This window comes from Paramormyrops kingsleyae, chromosome 12, assembly GCF_048594095.1.
Source record: "Paramormyrops kingsleyae isolate MSU_618 chromosome 12, PKINGS_0.4, whole genome shotgun sequence".
Classification (NCBI taxonomy): domain Eukaryota; kingdom Metazoa; phylum Chordata; class Actinopteri; order Osteoglossiformes; family Mormyridae; genus Paramormyrops; species Paramormyrops kingsleyae.
In genome coordinates, this window is record NC_132808.1 from 7,025,741 (window position 1) to 7,046,787 (window position 21,047).

The 21,047-nt window shown below is 47.0% G+C and overlaps 1 protein-coding gene across 5 annotated transcripts; it reads right to left on the reverse strand.

Moving 5' to 3' along the window:
- Positions 1 to 2,136: 2,136 nt before the first annotated feature.
- On the reverse strand, positions 2,137 to 19,357 carry immt (inner membrane protein, mitochondrial (mitofilin)). 5 transcript variants are annotated; one of them, XM_072718553.1, is made up of 15 exons: positions 19,149 to 19,357; positions 15,252 to 15,325; positions 14,793 to 14,982; positions 14,422 to 14,557; positions 12,344 to 12,466; positions 11,835 to 11,951; positions 10,888 to 11,024; positions 10,677 to 10,780; positions 9,484 to 9,619; positions 7,074 to 7,203; positions 6,200 to 6,214; positions 4,391 to 4,611; positions 4,055 to 4,186; positions 3,782 to 3,911; positions 2,137 to 3,181 (listed from the first exon to the last, which is right to left on the reverse strand). In XM_072718553.1, exons 1-15 carry the CDS (start codon positions 19,188 to 19,190, stop codon positions 2,574 to 2,576), a joined length of 2,295 nt encoding a protein of 764 aa, XP_072574654.1. In that variant the 5' UTR covers positions 19,191 to 19,357; the 3' UTR covers positions 2,137 to 2,573. The 5 variants fall into 5 exon arrangements, with proteins under 5 accessions (XP_072574654.1, XP_072574653.1, XP_072574657.1 ...); XM_072718552.1 differs by having other exon boundaries at positions 4,391 to 4,614; XM_072718556.1 differs by lacking the exon at positions 12,344 to 12,466 and having other exon boundaries at positions 4,391 to 4,614.
- Positions 19,358 to 21,047: the final 1,690 nt, after the last annotated feature.

Genomic DNA, 21,047 nt, shown 5'->3' on the forward strand with positions numbered 1-21,047 from the left:
TCATGCCACAGTTCAGATGTATTTTTTGTTGTTGCTGCTGCCCTTCCTGTCCTGTGGGTAGCTGAATGAATAGAAATGTGTTGTATATCGTCTGTTCGTCATTGTCCTCACTAACATTACAGGTTTCACCTTCCAGGTGCACAGTGTGCTCAGGTTACTGCACAATGCTTGGCTAGACCTGTAGTATAATTGCATAATTTATATTAGAATTTATTTTTATGATCAATGTTATATTTTAAAACATTTGAATGCCTAAGGAATGATCTAAGGAACTTTTAGCAGGAGGTTCAGACCAGGCAAGAAAAGCTGCCTCGCTACAGATATGTGACCATACTTGGTAGTTAGCTCATTATGATGCACTTATTTTTGAATTTTATTTGACATATTTCCTTTGAGTTTACAAATGATTATCTCTTAAGTTTTGTTATTCAGATGCGCAGACAGACGCATTACCTTATGCTTGGTTTATAACTTCCTATATTGTGTGTGCAGTTTCAATAAATTCCAGAGCAAATAAAACAAATTGTTTCCCTGCTGTACCAAATCATGAACAGAAGATACTCGTATGCACAGAATTGCTCATTCACGGTAGCGCTGTACAAGACTTGCACGTTAATCGCTTAACAAAATCGACCCGTGTGCAAATATGAGTAACTAAAATATTGGCCAATATATTTACAGTACCCTACATTTAAGTTAATATTTTAAAATGGATTTTCAACTTTTGTGATTATAAAAATCATAATTTGTAACTAAATCGATGCCCCACCCACCCCTGCTGCACATGGTCACTTATTTAGCCAGGAGTCAGTCACAGCAGGCTCAGGGCAGGTCACTTATTTAGCCAGGAGTCAGTCACAGCAGGCTCAGGGCAGGTCACTTATTTAGCCAGGAGTCAGCCACAGCAGGCTCAGGGTAGGTCACTTATTTAGCCAGGAGTCAGCCACAGCAGGCTCAGGGTAGGTCACTTATTTAGCCAGGAGTCAGCCACAGCAGGCTCAGGGTAGGTCACTTATTTAGCCAGGAGTCAGCCACAGCAGGCTCAGGGTAGGTCACTTATTTAGCCAGGAGTCAGTCACAGCAGGCTCAGGGCAGGTCACTTATTTAGCCAGGAGTCAGCCACAGCAGGCTCAGGGTAGGTCACTTATTTAGCCAGGAGTCAGCCACAGCAGGCTCAGGGTAGGTCACTTATTTAGCCAGGAGTCAGCCACAGCAGGCTCAGGGCAGGTCACTTATTTAGCCAAAACAAGGCAACAAGACAGAGGCGTGGCAACAGGAAAGACAAGGCAAGCAACTGACGGCAGTATAGCACAATAACAAATCTGATTTGGGTGTTTTTCACAAAAGTGAAAATAAAGGACTTGCGTTCAATAAATTCATTGATATTAATTGATGCTATTAATTTAGATTTCAGGCTAAAGTTATGGTAATACATGTTACCGTGCTGGGGGAGGGGGACTCGGGGGGGCCCCATGGAATTTTTTTTGCCTTGGGGCCCCAGAGTCCGGAAGAATCGTTGCTGGGTACAGAGAGGAGAGTCGGCCAGGACCTGGAGTGTGAAGGAGGGCAGAGTCTCAAAGGCTCACAGTGGCTTTCAGCGTGCGAGATGTTAGCAGAAATAGGAAGACGGCCACACCAGTGCATCCATTCTGCTTTTGCTTTATTTACATGCCTTGCGCTCTTGTCCACAGCAGTGTACATGGTCAGCGGGGGGGGAGTCAGTACAAAGTGACACCTCCCAAGAAGATACGCAGTCCTGCTGGATGAAGTACGACTGGCTACGTGAATGTATGGCGTGCGATCAGCACCAACACTGCAGCGGAGAGCTCAGGGGCACATAAAGGAGCAGTGGATTTCCTATCATCATCCAATATTACAGGGAAATTTCAACATATCAAACATATTTGCATATTTTTTATAATACTATATAACTGCAAGTATAACCCACTATAATATAAAACTGATTGCAAGTATTTTACACATGCACACCTTTGGACAAGCGATGTCATTTTGTTGAAAAGTGTTGTCATTTAAAATGAGTAACAAGTAGTTTTACAAAGACTTAAAGAATGACAGAAAACATGGTACCTTCACTGTAGGTCACCTCAGATCAATAAGGAAACCAAGTGAATGCTGTGGATTTTCCAGGATTTATTCATATGAAGCTGTACTGACAATGAACACAACGCCTGGTCAACAAACAGCCAGCGCATGGAAACATCCGGTATTAAATTAAAACGAAAATGAAGCGGTGATAGTATAGCAAACCAAGTGTGTGTTATGAACCATGACATGATACTGGTTGCACTTAAAATGTGGGGGAATCGGGGCACGTTTGTGAACACGGCACAATTACGGCTGCCAATTTTGGGGTGGGGTTGTTCCGTGTTCCCCAGCGGGCATAGGATGGCCAAGGGGACAAATGGAACGGACCTTCTTACTAAAAGTGCATCCCATCTGACAGCCCCGTATAACCATCCTCATTAATAACTGTGAAACGTACAGGTGTAGAGGCGCTGAGCCGCGATGGACTGAGATAAAGGCTCTGGTGTTACGCGTGTGGTGCTGCCGGCCTACTGGGCCTGGCTGGTGCCCAGCCCCACCGCGTTCGCATACGCTGACAGCAGGCTGACGATCTGCCGCGTCTCCAGCGTCAGCCGTGCCTCCGTCAGCCAGTCCCGTGCCACCCTGCGAGGCTCGCCCGTCAGCTGGTTCATGAACTTGGCTGCCAGCTCCAGGTCACCGCGCTCGATGCAGTAGGTGGCATACGAGAGCAGTCTGAAGGTATCCAGGTCGGCGGGGGTCAGCTTGTCCGGGGGGGGCAGCTGCTCTTGCTCGAAGAGCAGGAGTGACTGCAGGTAGGACAGGAAGTACTGGTACAGGCTGTTGCGCGTCTCGTCGATCATGGCGACGCGGCGCACCAGCTTGCGGATGCTGTAGAAACGCGCGCGCAGGGAGGCCTCGCTGAACACGCCGCGCTGCAGCGACTCGGAGGGCAGCGCCGTGGTCAGCACCTGGGCAAACTCGTTCTCACTGCAGCTGTCCCGCACGGCCTTTACCGCGCCCTCCAGGGGCTCTGTGGGGGTGTCGGCCCCCGCCGTCTTCAGGGTGTAGTTCAGAGCCTCTACGGACAGCCACAGCTGGTGGGCTTTCCGGGCCTGCTCCTCTGCCGTGGCATGGCCTGTGGGGAGGGGGAGTGACATCACTGCCTGATAGGAGCCACACCCACAAGGCCCCACCCACAATGTCTCATCCACACAGCCCCACCCACAAGGCCCCACCCACACAGCCACACCCACAAGGCCCCATCCACACAGCCACACCCACAAGGCCACACCCACAAGGCCCCACCCACAGTGTCTCATCCACACAGCCACACCCACAAGGCCCCACCCACAATGTCTCATCCACACAGCCACACCCACCCAAACCCCACGTCTCCCAGAGCAACCATACAACTCGATAAGGGTGCCTTTAAGCCAAATCAAACATGTAACCAAAAATTTTATCATTCGAAATTTTGTTCTACTGGAAGGCATTTTTTTTGTTATTGCTGCTGTTTCTAAGGAATTTCCCCATTGTGGGATTAATAAAGTCAATCTAATCTAATCTAATTTGCAGGCCAATGCTTCAGATAATAACAGACAGACCCCGATCAAATCCATCACAGGCAGAATAAAGCCCTTCCTCTCTCTGTCACAGTGCTGAGCCCCCATCCAGGAAGCAGTGTGAGCCAGGAGACATGCACCCCCCCCCCCCAGAGGCTGAGCAGCACACTCACTGTCAATGGCGTCCTCCAGACCCTTCAGCCTGGCATAGGCCTCGTTCATGTCCATGGTGAACTGGTCCAGCTGGTCCTGGTTGGCCCGCCGGAACTCAGTCTCTTGCGCCATGATTTTTCTGGTCAGTGTCTAGGGCAGGGGGGGGGGTGACAGGGGTCAGTGATTAGTACCTGACGGAACGCCGGGATCTGAGACGGAACGCCGGGATCGTGAGCACACTGCCGACGGGGGCCTGGGGTGCCAGCGGCTGCTCGGGGGGGGGGGGCACCCACCTCCTGGGCCTCGGCCCGGAGCTCCAGCTCCTGCACCTTCAGCACGTCACGCAGGTGGTCCGTGTGCGCGGCAGCCTGCCTGCGCAGCTGCGTGCGCATCTCCGCCTCCATCACCTCCCGGACCTCCTCCACCTGCAGCAGACAGCCTCAGCTCATTCCAGGGGACACACGTCATGCCAAGAGCTGAAGGCTGCGGTTTTGCTCAGTGTTTAGTCTTTCATATGTTTCTACTTTCTGGAGGAACAGTCTCTAAAATATGTTCCATATTTGAAAACAGTCTAAAGTAATTCTAGTGTCATTGCACTGCAAGACCACCTGGTGGCGCCAGTCACAGACCTTCCTGTTCTGCTCAAGGTGCAGCTCCTCATGGTGGCGCTCCAGTGCTGTGGCCACGGCCTTGTCCAGCGCCTTCTTGTCGTCCTGGCGCTGCTGCTTGAGCGCAGCCTCGATGTGGAGCTGCTCACGGACTCGCTGCTCAGCCAGCTCGTGGTTCAGCTGGTCGATGCGCCGATGCGCGTGGGCTATCAGTGAATTCAGGTCATCCGGGGTCAGCTTGCCTGCTGGACCAGAGAGCATGTCTGCTCAGGGCGGCCGGGAACTGCTGCAAACAGGCTCCGCTTTGCATTCACGCCAGGAGGAGCAGATTCATGTTCATTCACTGCATTTTTTCCAGTGTTCACTGCATTTCTGAGTGCACTGCTCATACAATCTAACAGGCATGATTTGATTCGGTTTAGAGTGGTAGCTGGTGGTCACGCCTGAAGACATGTGAGCTTTTGGTCAACAAAACAACCTCAAGCCAACTTGGGCAGGCTACTGGATTTGAGAGAGTGAGTCAAAGAATTGGGACACGGTCACTCAGGTGTTCCCCAAATAAGGTGGAATCCCGAACAGACCACTGGCCTCCCTCACAGTGTAAGAAGATGCCGGCAGCTCCTGTGTCTTCAGAGCAGAAACGAGAGCTCGATGCTCAGAATGGGATGCAGAGTGATACACGGTGGGGATTACGTCATGGGCGAAACCAGCAGGTGGCAGCACACGCACACACAGAGCGAGCCACCATGGCCAATCAAAGACCACGAGGAACACAGCCAAGACCCACCCTGTTACCAGTGTTTACAAGAACCAGCTCAGATTCAGACCCTCTTCACGGTGCTTATATTTTTACCAGTAAGGACACAAGTTTCCAAAAGATGACCTACTAGAGTCAGAATCAGCTGTAAGTCCTACTAAAAGTTCAAATAAACAACCGTAGATACATGTCCATCGTAAAGCATGACTCTGTACTCATGCATTGTGGGTATCCCCTCAGAAAACGGCCAACACCGCAGGCTCGCTGCTGCAAGCCACGGATAGACATCATCTTGGCTGTACTTAATCAGCCTGGTGAATTACCGTAGCGTGTGGGGGGAGGGAGGGTTCAGCGGGCACTGAATGACGCTCGGCTGCTCAGGGGACGCCTACTGGTGTTGGGGGGGGTCTCTGCAAAGCCGGCAGTCCGGCCAGGTTTCAGGACAGCACTGTCACCTCATAGCACCCTGGATGGGGGTCTGATCTGTCCCAGTATTTATGGATATCTGCCTATAGCCCTACACCTAACGACAGGCCTGGGGGGGTCACTCCTAAATGGACTAGCAATTAGTGAAGAAGAATAGATGGATGGATGATGAAAGAGAATGAATGACTAGCAATTATCTTGCTGTCCTAACATAGGAGTCATTAATTCCTAGCTACTGGAAATACATGTAAACTTCCACAGTTCATAATCTAGTACCACACTGCTAGTCTTCAGTTACCCATTACCAGTTTAATGACAAAAATTTCAAATGCCATGCGGGACACATCAGCATGAGGTTAAAGACACGCTGACAACCATAAGGCTTTTGCCGAGACCCAGCGAGCCGTGCAGCTTCTAACCGCAGCCTGAATTTAATTAACTAGTCCTCACAGGTAACTGATCGCAGGTAACCGGCATCAAATTCCCCGATTAAGTACGCTGCACAGGCTCTGTCTCGTGCCAGGAAGGTGCTGTGCCTTTAAGACGACATGAAGCAAAGCCTGATGGGGCGGGAGAGGGATTGCCATGACGACAGGGAGCTAGCAGAGCATGAGTGCAAACGGGAGGACGGCCCGGGGCCCACTCACCTACGTCAGACAGCTCTGCAACAGAAAGGGAAGGTGCAGAGAGGTTAGCGCCCACATGTGGCAGAACAGCACAAGGACGACCCAGCGGCCGCTGGGCCACGGTGCCAACTGACCTAACAATGTCTGCTTGGAAGCCTGTCTTATTCCAACACTGCAGGCCCCTGAGTGAGTCTGACCTCAGTTTACTGTAAATACGCTGTGAATGACTGGTTATCCAGTCAGATTTAGCTTCAGGCTGCCCTGTAAGACTCAAATATTCCTTTTAATTGAAGAACAAAAACTATTGAATTTGAGGGGTTGTAAACTTTTAGTTAAATGTCTGCTTTTATTAATAAATTAGCAGCTTATAGTAGAAACCGCATAATCCTGCTAAATATCTCCTCTTAGAGGACGTCCCACGTATCACACAGCTAAGCGATGGACAACAGCAAGTCACAGCCTGATATCACTGCTGTGTCCTTCATTATCTTCCCCTGCTGCCAGACAAACTGATGACAGGATCTTCCTCGCATGAACGACGATACATGCACAAACCCCAACAGGATGCCAGTATACGGCCCTCAGAAACACTAGGGAAAGGCACATTAAACAGAACTGGGAAAGTGGCTGACGTTAAACCACTTAAACAGCACTAACACTCTTCTGTGTGGCCAGATTGTATATGTGAAGAACATTAACCTTTTCCAAAAGTGTTATTACTGCTTTTGTATCCTCTAAACATTTTTACAGCTTTCTAATTTTAGCATTAAAAAATAAATTTGTCATGTTTTATCATATCGGTGTTCAGACTTATAACTGGACCAAAAAAATCTATGCTGCATAGGGGCTGGTAAGGCAGTCCACCAGCCAGCAGGGGGAGCCGTCGCAAACTTACTGAGGCCCTTCCAGCCTGCCTGGACATCGGGCGTGATGCTGCTCAGCTCCTTCTGAAACTGCTTCTTCGCTTCGCCCACCAGCTCGCTGTACTGGGACACAATTTTCGCCTCCGTCTGGGCTGACTGCACCTGCGGCGACAAGACCGAAGGAGTCACTGCAGGCATCCTGAGAAACGAGTCACTGCAGGCATCCTGAGAAACGAGTCACTGCAGGCATCCTGAGAAACGGATTGCAGTGCGCCACTGGGAGGGCAGCAGTGTTCACCAGGCCAGGTCTGTCCTGATTCTCTCACTGACTAAATTGCACTATTATCTAGAGATGCACCGATACCGATATTCGGATCGGTATCGGCGCCGATCCAGACCTATTTGACGGATCGGGAATCGGCCATGCGTGACCGATCCACGTCCTATACTTACTTATTTAGTTTTTGGCAATCAATCGCACGACAGCTCTTTCCCATTTTACATGTGTGTTTTTGCGGAATTCAAATCGAACGCTATCACTGCCCCTAAGTCTTTTTTGCTACTCAGTGGGTGTGAGTACAGTGACTTCCGCCTGCTGTGAGGTCATGCGCATACCCTTCGCAGTACGAGGAGCGTAAGATAAGACGTGACGATCTGGGAGCAGGGTTCGTACGGGTGCTGGAAATCCTGGAAAATGCTTGATTTTTAATATAGTGTTTTCAAGGTTAGAAAAGTGCTTGGATTTTGGACAATGTGCTTGAACCTGCTTGAATTTGAAATTGCATTGCTTTCATAATAATTCGTTACCTTACGGAGTAGTTTTCCTTTTAGCTAAAAATGCATTTTGCACGTAACGAAAATAACTCCGCTCGAGTCCGCGCTTGTGGCTGTAGTGGTGTAATCGTGCATTCCATTTGCCTCGGGATCCGATTTTCGGATTCCGATATTACGTCACATCCGCTAAAAACTCGGGAAAACCGAGTCGGATATAGTAGCAATACCATGGATCCATATGGAAAAAGCAAGATTTTTTGCTTAGCCGGACAACTTGTCGGATTCAAGGTACCTCAGTTTAAATGGCCTTTATCTTCGTTCACTTACAATTAGCCCGAACTACCTTAAATCCGACAAATAATCAGACTAATCATGAAATCCAATTCTAGAACGGTTAATTGGTAGCCATTGTTATCAATATCACTTGATAACACATTATGCGCGGTGCTTCACGTATAAAACTCCGTAGCAACATGTCCACAGATAAATTGGACGATATAGTGTGTGCGACCGATTTAATGAGCCACAAATGAGAAGTAGTGCTTAAACAGGATAAAGCTACAACTTTCCCTTCTGTTGATAAAGGGCGCAGCCATCTTCGATTCTGAACTCGGGATCCTCTGCGTTATCCGAGATATTTCTCGGGTCTCCGAGAAATGGGAGCGCGCATGTCATCACTTCCGGCTTCGAAACTCGGAATCCGACTCGGAATCCGAGTTCCTAGGGCAAATGGAATGCACGATAACAGTCTAAAGGGCACTTCCTTGCCAATTTGTTATTGATCGTGTAATTCACGCGAAAGTATTCAACAATTTAAGTTGAAATGTCATATTGTGTTTTTTTTAATAGCACAATGGATTTAAATGTGAAAAAGTACATACAGCATATATAAACGTAATTTACCGCGGTTGTTAGGTGCTGGAAAAGCATAAAAATGCACCTTGAAAGTGCTTGAAAAGTGCTGGAATTTGAAGTTGGAAAAGGTGTAAGAACCCTGTGGGAGTATTTTAGGCTTTTAACAGAAACCGGAAGCACAGCGTTTTGCAATCTATGTAAAATAAGGTTTTGAGGTGGGAATAGCGTTTAATGGAAAATCCCAACTGCGAGACAAAACAAAGCAATGGATGATTTGGGAGTCGCTAACTTAATTGGACTGTTTTGCGAACTCGTTGCTTGTGATACAAGAGGGGCTGCCATCGCGACAAAAGTGTAACTGCGCTGATGCCAATGGGAGAAAAACTTAAAATTTTAAGCATTCGCCACTTGTGTATATTTGCTTTGAAGATATTCAAATTGAACTGCAAATGCCTCAAAAACGCTTAAAACAAATTAAGTGGAACAGTACGTTATGTATGTTTGTAGTAGCCTAATTAAATATTTTTTGTCATACATTTTTTCCATCTGTATTTACTAGCTTAAAAAAAATAATATGTAAAGTATAACAAAGTAAAAAGAGCTCTTGTATCGGAATATGTATCGGTATCGGCAGTTGTGTATCGAAATCGGATCGGAACTGAAAAAACGTGGATCGCCCATCTCTACTATTATCCATCCCCGGACTCTTACAGATGAATTAAAGGGTGTTTCAGGAGTTATTGTCTTTTTTAAAAGGCCCAGGAAGTGCAGTGAGGCGTATAGGACAGCGCATTGGCAGTGGTCTGTAGTCACCTTGTTCACGACGTTGTCCAGATCGACCAGCATGTTGTGCAGGTGCTCCTCGGCGACGATGATCTGCGGCCAGGAGCCTGCGATCTCGCTCTGCTTGGCTTTGTCGACGATGCCTTTCAGGTTCTCCAGCTCGTTCCTGTGAAGTGGAACGCAAGTTCCATCACCAGGGAAACCGCTCAAGTGCATTGTGGGACAGCTGAGAGCAATACCAATAATTTGTTTAAAATACAGTGGTACCTCAGAACTCAAATTTAATCCGTTCAGAACTCCGGATCGAATCCTAAAAAGTTCGAGTTGTGATCGCATTTTCCCCATAAGAAATAATAGAAAACCAATTAATTGGTTCCCGGCCCCAAAAAATTACACCTAAATATGTTTTTTTAGCATTTAAACACAAAATGAACCGGATAAAACAAGAAGAGCATATACTGTACTAAACACATCTAAGCACATTTATCAAAACAGTAATTTGTAAAGTAAGAAAATAAATGTATCCAAACAATATGTAAAGTTAAAAAAAACAATGTGTCCTGCCCCGATTGTCCGCTCCTTCCGTGTGCAACGCCCCCTCGTTAACCCCATGCGGAATTCCCGTGTGATCAGCTGTTTCTGGTTGTTGTCATTAGTCCTCTGTATTTAGTCCGCGTTTCAGTTTGTTTCCCCAGTCCGGTCATTGTATTGTCCGTCTGTGTTTTGCCTGCTTTACCTGTAATTAAACCCCGTATTCCCCGATACCCTGACGTATGCGCTTTTGTCTCTGTTCCGTCCCCGCTCTGCACGACAATATTATTATAATTAAATGTATTAATGGTTTATTATTAATATTAAAATTAATAAGAAATCTTTATTTTAAAATGTATTTTATTATATAATAATAATTACTGTTACTGTCTATCATTGTCAATGTATTTTACACCTAAATATGAGAGACGTGCTGCGTGACTCGTACGTGTGGGGAAATAAGTTATCTTAGAAGTCAAACTGTGAACGCCCACCTGAGATTTAGATCGAGTACTAGGTAATTTTTTTCCGAAGTGGTTGGTTCGACTTTTAAGAAATTCGAATTCTAATGAGTTTGACAACTGAGGTACCACTGTAATACAAAAAATAATTGCTTCCAACATCCATATTGCGCAACTGTGATAGTATGTGAATAGGGCCGTTTATTTATCATTAATCTTCACCCCGGCTACCTGGCTTTGAGGAGGGTGTCGGAGGCAAGGTCTACGGCCTTGCTGCGCTCTTGCATGGCGTCCTCGAGCACCCGCCACTGAGAAGACTTCTCCTCCGATGTCACCTGAGGGACAGATATGGCCGGATTGAACAAGCTCTGAATTCAGCCCCTGCTCCTATGAGTAAGTAACCCCCGATTGTTATCACAGGCGCACAGCTCCAGGTACCCACCTCGGAGTCGTCCATGGCTTCCTTCAGCTTCTGTGTGTGTACGGAGATGGTGTGGACAGCAGCATTCTGGGCCTCGATGGCACGCAGGGTCACATTGGCCGTGCGGCTCAGCGCCTCCTCCAAGCCGGCTGTCAGAGCTGCACAGAACCAGCCGGAAGTTACATCTGCCCTCAAGGGCCCAGAGGTGACATGGTTATTCTAGCAAGCATGGGATCTGAACCCAGGACCTTCAGGAAATGGGCACACATCCGAAAACCTGCTGAGCTAGGAGCGTGGGAATCTGATGGCTACAGCTGGATCCCATTAATCATCCCTGCCAGCCCCCAATTCACACAGGCGAGCTGAGTTCATTAAACGGCAAACGCAGAATGGAGGGAAATAGTGGGTGGGACAGTTCTGCTACTTTGACCTTACCCAATGACATGAACATAACAGATGATGTGACACTTCCCTTGGTTTGCACCAGCTGATCTCAAACCTGGGCCGTGCAGGTCATTCCTGCACTATTGTGTCACCTAGACGCTTTGGCGCTGAGCCCTGTCATCTGTGACACACTGGGGCCCATGCAGGGAGGGGGGGGGGCTTAGGCAGCTGATGGAAGTGCGACTCACACGAGGGCTCTGACGACAGACAGGCATCTCTGAGCCAGGAGTATCTCATAACCTTCACGCAACACGTCCAACATTCTCCGGTCTCACAGTCAATGTGAAATGTCATATGTGAACAAGGACAGGTATAAATCAGGAATGGTCATGTGACCTGTCCATGCAAAGCCATTTTAGAGCCAGCCAGCCACTATCAGGCTAACTCTGATACTCTGACTCCTGATTTTAAAGGGCAGGACGTTTCAGAGCCCAGTGCATTCTGGGTCACGGCAAGTATATGGCACGCACCCTCCATGGGTACATGTCACAGGTCATCAGGGGTAGGGGGCATTCAAAGCTTACAGGCCAGGAGAGCCTTCTCAGCCTGCTCCTGCTGGGTGAGTCTGGCAGCCACTCCCTCTGGGGGGCGCTCCTTGACTGCATGCGAGTTTTCATGGGCGCACTCTGTACACTCCGCTCCTACGGACACACGACAGGGCACGATTACTCACCATGCACACAATCACACACAGTTGCATCATATAGACATCACACATCACACTCAAGCACGACTGTTTAGCAAAAACATGCGTGAGCGTTAATGACTTTTCAGGTTCAGTGCAAAAGAGCCAGTACACGTACACACGCGCACACACACACACGCGCACACACACACACGCACACACACACACACACACACACGCGCACACACAGTAGGGTTAGCGTAGGCCTGGAGAGGCTGTCATGTGCAGACTTATGCAGTGAGGTAGCAGACGACCCCCCCCAGACAAACGTGCCCCGTGAGTCAGTGAGCAGGAAAGAGCGGCAGCTACAGACTCAGCCAAACGCAGCCACAGCGCCCCCCCTCTGACCTGCAGGGGGCTCGGCCGGGGCATCAGGGCGGGGCTCTGCCTCAGCGTGGTGGGTGCCTGGCGCGGGCACAGAGGGCACCTCGCTGATGGCCGAAATGATGTGAGCCGCCTCCGTAGAGGCCTCTGGAACACAGCGACGAGACGTCAGCACGCAGAGGCACACGCTGCCCTTACGCGGTGCAGCCACAGGGGGTGCCGCTGCGCTATCAAGTCCCCATATGATTTCTGACTGTCTCTGGATTTTTTTTAAATGAGGGACACACACGTTTACGTGTGGGGCGTTAGAAAGCTGCAAACAGAAAATTATCATCATCTGAGTGAAGAAAATCCACAAATCAGTGACGATGTACGACAACTACTACTATTTACTAATTAATTACCAACACTAACATTCCAGTTGCCAATGCCAGCAGCTCGCAGCTAGAATAAAAGCTGATGAAGAAAGAACGAATAATTAGCTCCATAAATCCAGGCTAATGCTGCACTATAATTAATCAGGATAACATACCTTGGCCTCTTAAATATCAACCACTCAAACACTTTGCAGGAATTTCTTATAGAATAAATAATCCCTTACTGCAACACTGCAGATAAGTGCGAGGTAAGTGTAACATCAAATTATTCTGTCACCATAGGACAGCACAAACAACAGCCGATTCCCCACACTGACCACGGCCACACTCCCCATAAAAATGGCCTCTTCACGTGCAAATTTTTACGTGGGAGACATTTCCATATCCAGCGATCAAACCGGTCCTGTCCTGACAGTTTGCTAATGGTCTGCACAGACGTATTTCCCGCCGTGTTAAATTAGTACACGCCAGTGAATGAAGTATGTTGTGTTAACAGCTCGTTTGATTGTTATCTGTCCACTCTGATAGCAAGAGGTGTAGATGTGGGGAATTATAACCTTAGTCTTTAGCCATGAACTGCAGTACAATACTGACAAGTTAATACAAACCATATTAGTGCAGCATTAATACTGGTGTCACATCTTCATTAAACCCCAACCCATACTGCTCCAGCACGTTTTGCAGCCCCAGTTGTCCCACCTCGAACCCTGAGCTTGCAGTCTCCCGGCCCCCTTTGTCAGACACCCCTGGGTCAATGGAGGTTCCCTGCCCTGCTGGGTATTTGGGGGCTCGTCTGAATCTGCCGTTTAGACTCACCTAAAGGCGCCAACATCCCTCACCGAGATAAGGGCATCCGGAGCTGGTCACCATTTACAGCATTTGGCAGACGCCCTTAGCCAGTGTGTAGATGTTCAGAAGGGCCTGATCTTAACAGGTTCACTTTACCTGTGACCCGAGACCCCAGCCGCGCTAACCGACGCTCAGCCACCAGGCTCCGTGTGCTGCCCACACCCCCCCGCTAACCGACGCTCACCCACCAGGCTCAGTGTGCGGCCCACACCCCCCCGCTAACGAACACTCACCCACCAGGCTCAGTGTTGCGGCCCACGCCCCCCCCGCTAACCGACGCTCACCTACCAGGCTCAGTGTGCGGCCCACACCCCCTCGCTAACGAACACTCACCCACCAGGCTCAGTGTGCGGCCCACGCCCCCCCGCTAACCGACGCTGAACCACCAGGCTCAGTGTGCGGCCCACGCCCCCCCGCTAACCGACGCTCAGCCACCAGGCTCAGTGTGCGGCCCACGCCCCCCTGCTAACCGACACTGAACCACCAGGCTCAGTGTGCGGCCCACGCCCCCCCGCTAACCGACGCTGAACCACCAGGCTCAGTGTGCGGCCCACACCCCCCGCTAACCGACGCTGAACCACCAGGCTCAGTGTGCGGCCCACGCCCCCCCCCCCCCCGCTAACCGACGCTGAACCACCAGGCTCAGTGTGCGGCCCACGCCCCCCCGCTAACCGACGCTGAACCACCAGGCTCAGTGTGCGGCCCACGCCCCCCCGCTAACCGACGCTGAACCACCAGGCTCAGTGTGCGGCCCACGCCCCCCGCTAACCGATGCTGAACCACCAGGCTCAGTGTGCGGCCCACACCCCCCGCTAACTGACGCTGAACCACCAGGCTCAGTGTGCGGCCCACGCCCCCCCGCTAACCAACGCTCACCCTCCAGGGTCTGTGGGACAGTGGGGGGCGGCTCCTGCACTGCTGGGGGCTCTGTCGCCTTGGCCTTCACCTTGGGCTGCTTCGAGTCCTTGCTCGTTTCAGAGACTGAGGAGATCTTCAGGGGTTCTGTGGATACCTACAGAGGGGACAAGGACTGCAACACTGAGGATACACGGATACACACAAGCACAAAACATGTACAATAAACCAACAATGCAACCCCCAATGACAAAACCTTACAGGTCCACTCAAGTCACACTAGGAATAAACAGCTTCTAGTCATACAGTCATCACCCGGGATGCAGCCATGACAGTCACTGGTACAACATGCACGCCTCTTACAGGGGGATGCTCAATGAGAGTCCTCTCACCGGTTTCTTTGGCAATGGTGGTGAATATGTGGATGGACCCAGAGTCATTTGGAACACCTGGTCTGAATAGGGGACAGACTTCTCGATGTTCGCTCTGAACTTGGGGTCCCATTTGGCGTATAGGATGGTTCCGCCAACACCACCACCTAAAAACAGGAGACCAGTTCCCACGATCTTGCCTGCAGAAGCCCTGAAATCAGAAAGTGGTTGTATTAAAAGCTATTACCAAGAAATTAAAGACAATGACAATGAATTTTAATGATAAAATTGTCAGTCTTTGGACATTAGTCTATGTTAACACCCCTTTGAATGTACATAGAGAGGGAGGGAAATCAAACCTTCCCTTTAGATAAATATATAGTGGGATATCCGGCCTCACCCAATCAAGCATCCCCTTTAAATCAATACAGAGTAAGAGATCAGAATTTACCCAGTAAAACCTTCCCTTTAAATACCTACCCTGAGCTTCCCGCTGTAGCATAGAGGCGACAGGGCTGTCGGGAGCAGAGGGGCACAGTGCCATGCAGGCACTTCTGCAGAAGAAACAGATGACAGTGTCACACCGAGGGTCACCCACAGCAGCCAGGGAGAGATCAGAGAGTACAGCCTACAATTACATGTTTGACGCTAAAATTTTTTTTAAAAAGGCTCAACTTTAAGAGGAACTCAAGGCTTGATCAACCAGGAAATGGTGAAAAGGCACATCTCTTATAATGTGTTTACAGCAGCTTACAGGTCAAGGTCATTACCGAGGACGGACCCAGTGGAACCACAGCTGGTGCAAACACCATCAACGTGTTAGACACATATCACAACAGAATTTACGTTCAGGGGAAATTCTGATAATTAGGGATGCTTAACCTAGAAAAACAGACACACTCTGTGCTGAACATCTCAAAATTACTTTTTAAATTGGCACCTACATTTGAACCAGCAGGCAAGATAAGCTTCCATTCAAAAACCACCTTACTGACGCAGGTAGGAGCAGAGCAAGAGACTGATGAAGTTACTGACCCCTAGTGAATCATTTAATAATCGTCTCACTCATTAAAAATGCACGTTCTGCTCACAATCACATGATCTGTCCATCTGTACAAATCCAGCGATATACAAGTGCATGAAGAGAGACAGGATACACTGCAAAGGTAAAACCATTCCTGAAGTCACCTTCATCCTTTAAAAAGGAATGATGCTCCTCCTCTTGTACTGTTTGAGGGGACAAGCTTAGCAAAGACGCAAAACCAGAGATGAGCACCAAAAAAAAAAAAAAACTGGCAAATGTGGCAGACTCACTTTCAGGATGGTTTAAACACCAAAGGCACGATGTGACAAGCATCTTAATGGCCGACAAAATGGGTTTTTTTTTTTTAAATAAATAAAAAATTTAAAGCACGCTTGAGCACTCATCCTGCCAGCGTGGAGGAATTTCCAGGAATAACACATTACTGGAGTTGCTTGCACATAAATGTAAGTGCAGTGTAAGATCTACAGCTCAGGTCTTGGTTATAATAATAAGGTTACATGACAGGGGAGCAGACTGCATGGTCCCACTGAGGGGAGGGAACCAGGCACTGGCCGCTTCCTCAGCTCCCTCATAGCAGTCGGGTGACTGACTGTTACTTATGATCTGCCAGAAATGCCCCACCCAGCTGTAAAGCCAGAAGATGGCAGTGGGCATCCAGGCAGAAGCCCAGAGCTTACCCAGGAACATGATCCCTGCTAGTCACTCCATAGCAGGATAAAATACTGTACTCATCACTGCTTTGCCGTCAACCTGACTCATTACGGCACACAACACCACAGACTCACTGGAACTCGATTTCTACAACAAAATGATATTTACACCAAAACTGACCAAAGACATGGCTAACAGCCTGGAGAAAATGACAAAAGCGAGCATTCTGAGAGTTAAAGCTAAAAGCTGAAACCGCTGTGAGATACTGGCTGACTGTTTGCACTGACCGATCCCACAGCCTTCCCTAACTGCCCAGAGCAGAGCTGGATACACAAGAAACAAGCTTTATAAAACTGCTCTGAAACAGCATCTTCACCATCTCATGTTACATTGTCTGATAAGAGTAAAGAAAAGTACACTAGGCCAAAACAGACAGTAAGCCAATACACCCTGCTACCAGTACGGAAGCACATTTTTAAAAACAGAATGCAGCCATCAGGTAGATGCATCTGGACTACAGAATGGCTGCAGAAGAGCCTTAAAGCCCCTGTTAAAGAAAGCGCCCAATAACATACTCCGTCCATAAAGAAAGCGCCCAATAACATACTCCGTCCATAAAGAAAGCGCCCAACAACATACTCCGTCCATACAGTCTCCCTTCACGAAAGAACACTGCATTAACAGATTAACCATTTAATTTAACAACTGTGTCAGAACCAGAGTAAGCTGATAAATTGTGGTCAGAATGATTAAAAGCCTCTTGTTTTGCAAACAATGACAACACTTATATTATACTTTATATACTGGATGTGTTGTTATGCTTTAACATTGTCCTGCCACCACCCTTGAAAGGGTGGGGGAGTTACACAGCTGAAAAAGCTTAAATAAACAAAAGGCCTATATTGAACACTACCATTATTTACATGTCACTTTCTCCAACGTGCAATACTGGTGCTTGCACTACACCCACCTACCCCCCCACACACATATACATTCCCTTATTTATGACTTTTTAAATTTCTTTTATGTCTTAAGTTTGTTTGTTCATTTGTTTGTTCATTCATTTATTGATTTTAATGTTTCTATAAACTTCTGCAGGTCTCCAATGCTGAGAGACATGTTTCTTGTTTCTTCTATCGCCCAAAGCATTTCATTGTAATGTTGGCCCTGTGTTAACATATGCATGACAAATAAAACTAAAATAAGAAATCAAACGAAACGTAACACTTTACTTGACGGGGCACAAATATATAATAACTCAGTAACTACTGAAGTACAAATCATGAGTTGCTGCTTGAGATAAATATGTCAAGATTCATCAATGATCATGAGATCAGTATTTCATGTTATTCATGACTTGTTCCTTCAGTGGTTCACAAAGATTTATAGAATTAACTGATATAGTAACAAATATAGTAACGGCTTGACATAAAACATTCATCACTATTCAATAATGATGAATTGAACTGAGATCAGTATGTAACCAAGACTTTGTTTGTGGTTAATTAATACATAAGTAATAGCATAATACTAAATTCATGCCCTGTCAAGTAAAGTGTTACCACTAAACTAAACATACATACATTGCAAAAAGAGACACCAAAGTCTTCCTGTGCAAAGTGAGTTGATAAAGGTATATAATAAACCAGTCATGCCTATTACGAAAGCCTTGAATATGAAAACCCTGTCACGGGGAGAAATGTGTGGCCATAGATAAAAAAAGGGGGTTACGCTGGAACAAAAGTGAGAAACCATGTCAAATAAAGATAGCCACGTTTGTAGTTTCTGACCTTGATTCTCAGGGTGTCACTTTGGCAAATTGAATCCAATAAGTCAGCAAGTTTATATACACGCACAAGGTCATTATGTTATGAGGAATAACCGTGGGCATTTGACCAGATGCGACCATGACACGAAGCTCTCGTTCTTTAAACATGATCGGACTGCCCACGTTACGTTATAGCCTCCCTTCTATGTCAAGGTCACGTCCAGGACCTTACCATTCCTGCTCAAATCGCACATTAAAACACGCTTAGAACCACATTCGAGAAAAACACGTGTAGTTTTGCCTAATGACCCACGGACGCTACTATATCAATATACCATGCAAGTAAATAGTCCTTGTAGCATGCTAGGCAGCTAAGTGACCGACACGACATGGTGACCCCCAGCTCAGCTACGTGGGACTACCTCAAATAACGGAGACGAAACCGGGATTTTGGCGAACGTCTAGAAAAATACCCGCCACGGACGTGCTTATTTGTGTACTCCCATGGAAACCCAATCTTAAACCGAACCAAAATCCCAGAAAGAAAGAAAGAAACTGCTTCACTTCACGTGCTTGGCGTAGCAAAGCCAGCCGCTAACTAGCTACGTATTTTGCGTAGAACAGCCATCCCTTAATATGTACGCCTGCGTACATTCACGCTTATTGTACGTTTTTTGCGTAGTGTAACCACCACTGCAAACTTTATTCGCTAATTTGTGCTCCTATACATTTTATATCACATTATATCACATATCCTCACATCAACACAACGCTCCCTAAAAATAAATCCAAAGGGTTATTAAACAATCTTTATTGTAACGAAAGCGCAACAGGCCTCATTGAACCGGGTCAGTGAATGACAGTACAGAGGACCGGAGAACTCATTGAGCCACAGATACGTGCTCGCCCTTACCTGAGCTGCTGCACCAGCCGCTTTCCTACAGACACGCAGCATTATTGCTAGTACACTTACAACGACTTATTACACGTGACAGAGCGCCTCTGTTCAGAAAAACATTATAAATACTTGATTTCTACAGGCAAATTTTTCCCCAGGACACAGAATACGTCTCTCCCCGGTTTAGCCCAGTAACAGCGGGAAATGCGAGCACGCATGTGCGATGACACGTCCGTTGCGTAAAAAACGTCACTGGTCACAGAAATGACAACAGTAGGTCATGGAGCAGCCTGAACAACCTCACTAAAATACGGTACTTCAGAAGATTCTCCAAGGGATGTTCTTGGTGAAGTTTGATATATAATAAATTGGTTATGTCATTAGATGTTGCAGCCACGATAAATTTCTGACAGTATTTCAGGCTCTTCTCTGACCAGCACATCAAACTTCCGCTGTAAGTGCGCGATGACACCGGAAGTCCATCCTGCAGTTTGACGGTGCAAAATAAAAGTCGCCCGTAGCCTGCAGCTGAACTATAATTGGACAACATGGTCTCTCGTTCAGTGCTAGATCTTACATAGCCCAGTTTCCCTGTTGTTAAACGTATGTACATATGTAAATATATAAATTAAATTTTATATTTGTGTGTCAGAGCGTGTGTTTGTGCTGAATAATCAGTGACATATGTGGAACGTGTACCTTGCATGTTTAAAGAGGTAATGTGCTAATTTCACACACAGAGCACAGTTGAGATTGAAATTGCCAGTCCCTAAAGTGTACTCTGCTAGCCACCAGTCTACCATTCTTCCATTGGAGCCATTTCAGTAAAAAAAAAAAAAAAAAAAACATGTAATACAACATGCAATTTTATACTCGCCCCACGCCTACAGTTAAGTGGTTGTCAGTCTTCGTCTAAATTACTCGCCTCAGGCGAGTGGGCGAGCTTAATTTTCAGCCCTGCTTATATGTGTACATGGTTGCTATCAATTTTGTTCAGAGCAATGATGAAACTTTGATAAATTCTCTGGTAAGATCTTTTTTCATGTACAAACAAAAGCTTTCATCAGTTAATTACTATAAGTGCTTCCTTGTACTGTAGATCTGAGACTGCCTTCAGTGAGGACTTCCTTACAGGTTTAATTTGTGCAGTTACTGGAGGGCTGCTGACTCATGGATGCTTTTGCTTGTCTCAGCCCCGACGCAGCCTCACTTTCAGCCTTGGCCTCGACGCCGCATCTCTGACTGGTTTCCTCTCTGGAAGGACAGGCTGAGGCATCACTTTCAGTTTTTATTTTGAATTTATGGACTGAACACTGTCATTTAATCTGAAATATCTGACAGAAGTGTTGCTAGTCATTTAATTGTTCAGTTGCTGAACTTTAAATTACTTAAATTTACTTAAAAAGCTGTAATAAATATATTATCCATCCATTTTCTAACCACTTATACTGGTCAGATTTGCAGAGGCATAAACATGTTGTCATAATTAGTGAATAAAATTGTGAATATAATATTACTAATGAACTAATCATGGTCATGGAATATCTGGGGTTTGTATGTAACTCCATTCTCTTACCATCAAGGTGTTTTTTCTAAAATGTCTTTCACAGTACATATGGGGACCCAAACATGACAATAGCAAGATGAGGCTGTTTGGGTCATTAAGTGTTTTGTGGGCTGCAGTGATAGTAGCGGATTCGTAGACTTACAGTATTCATAGTAAGTACCGTGTCAATATATCTCTGTATTAGTGAGAGAAACTGTCAGTGCTCACTTGTGTTGTTTTATGGTGGCCTTACACCAAACGAGATTTCAAGCGATATCACTGTCACAGACAAATTTCCAATGTCGTAATAAAATCATAAGAGTTTTGCTAGAGTTTTGATGTACTCACATCATCTCAAATGTGTTACA

What these genes read in the sequence shown, in the direction of transcription:
- immt (XM_072718552.1), bottom strand. Translation starts at nt 19,190, where the DNA reads ATGCTGCGTGTCTGTAGGAAAGCGGCTGGTGCAGCAGCTCAG. An exon ending in TGGACAACGTCGTGAACAAG is followed by an intron (nt 7,204 to 9,483) that starts GTGACTACAGAC and finishes TTGTCGCCGCAG; the next exon opens with GTGCAGTCAGCCCAGACGGA. An exon ending in TCCGGGCCGAGGCCCAGGAG is followed by an intron (nt 3,912 to 4,054) that starts GTGGGTGCCCCC and finishes CCCCTGCCCTAG; the next exon opens with ACACTGACCAGAAAAATCAT.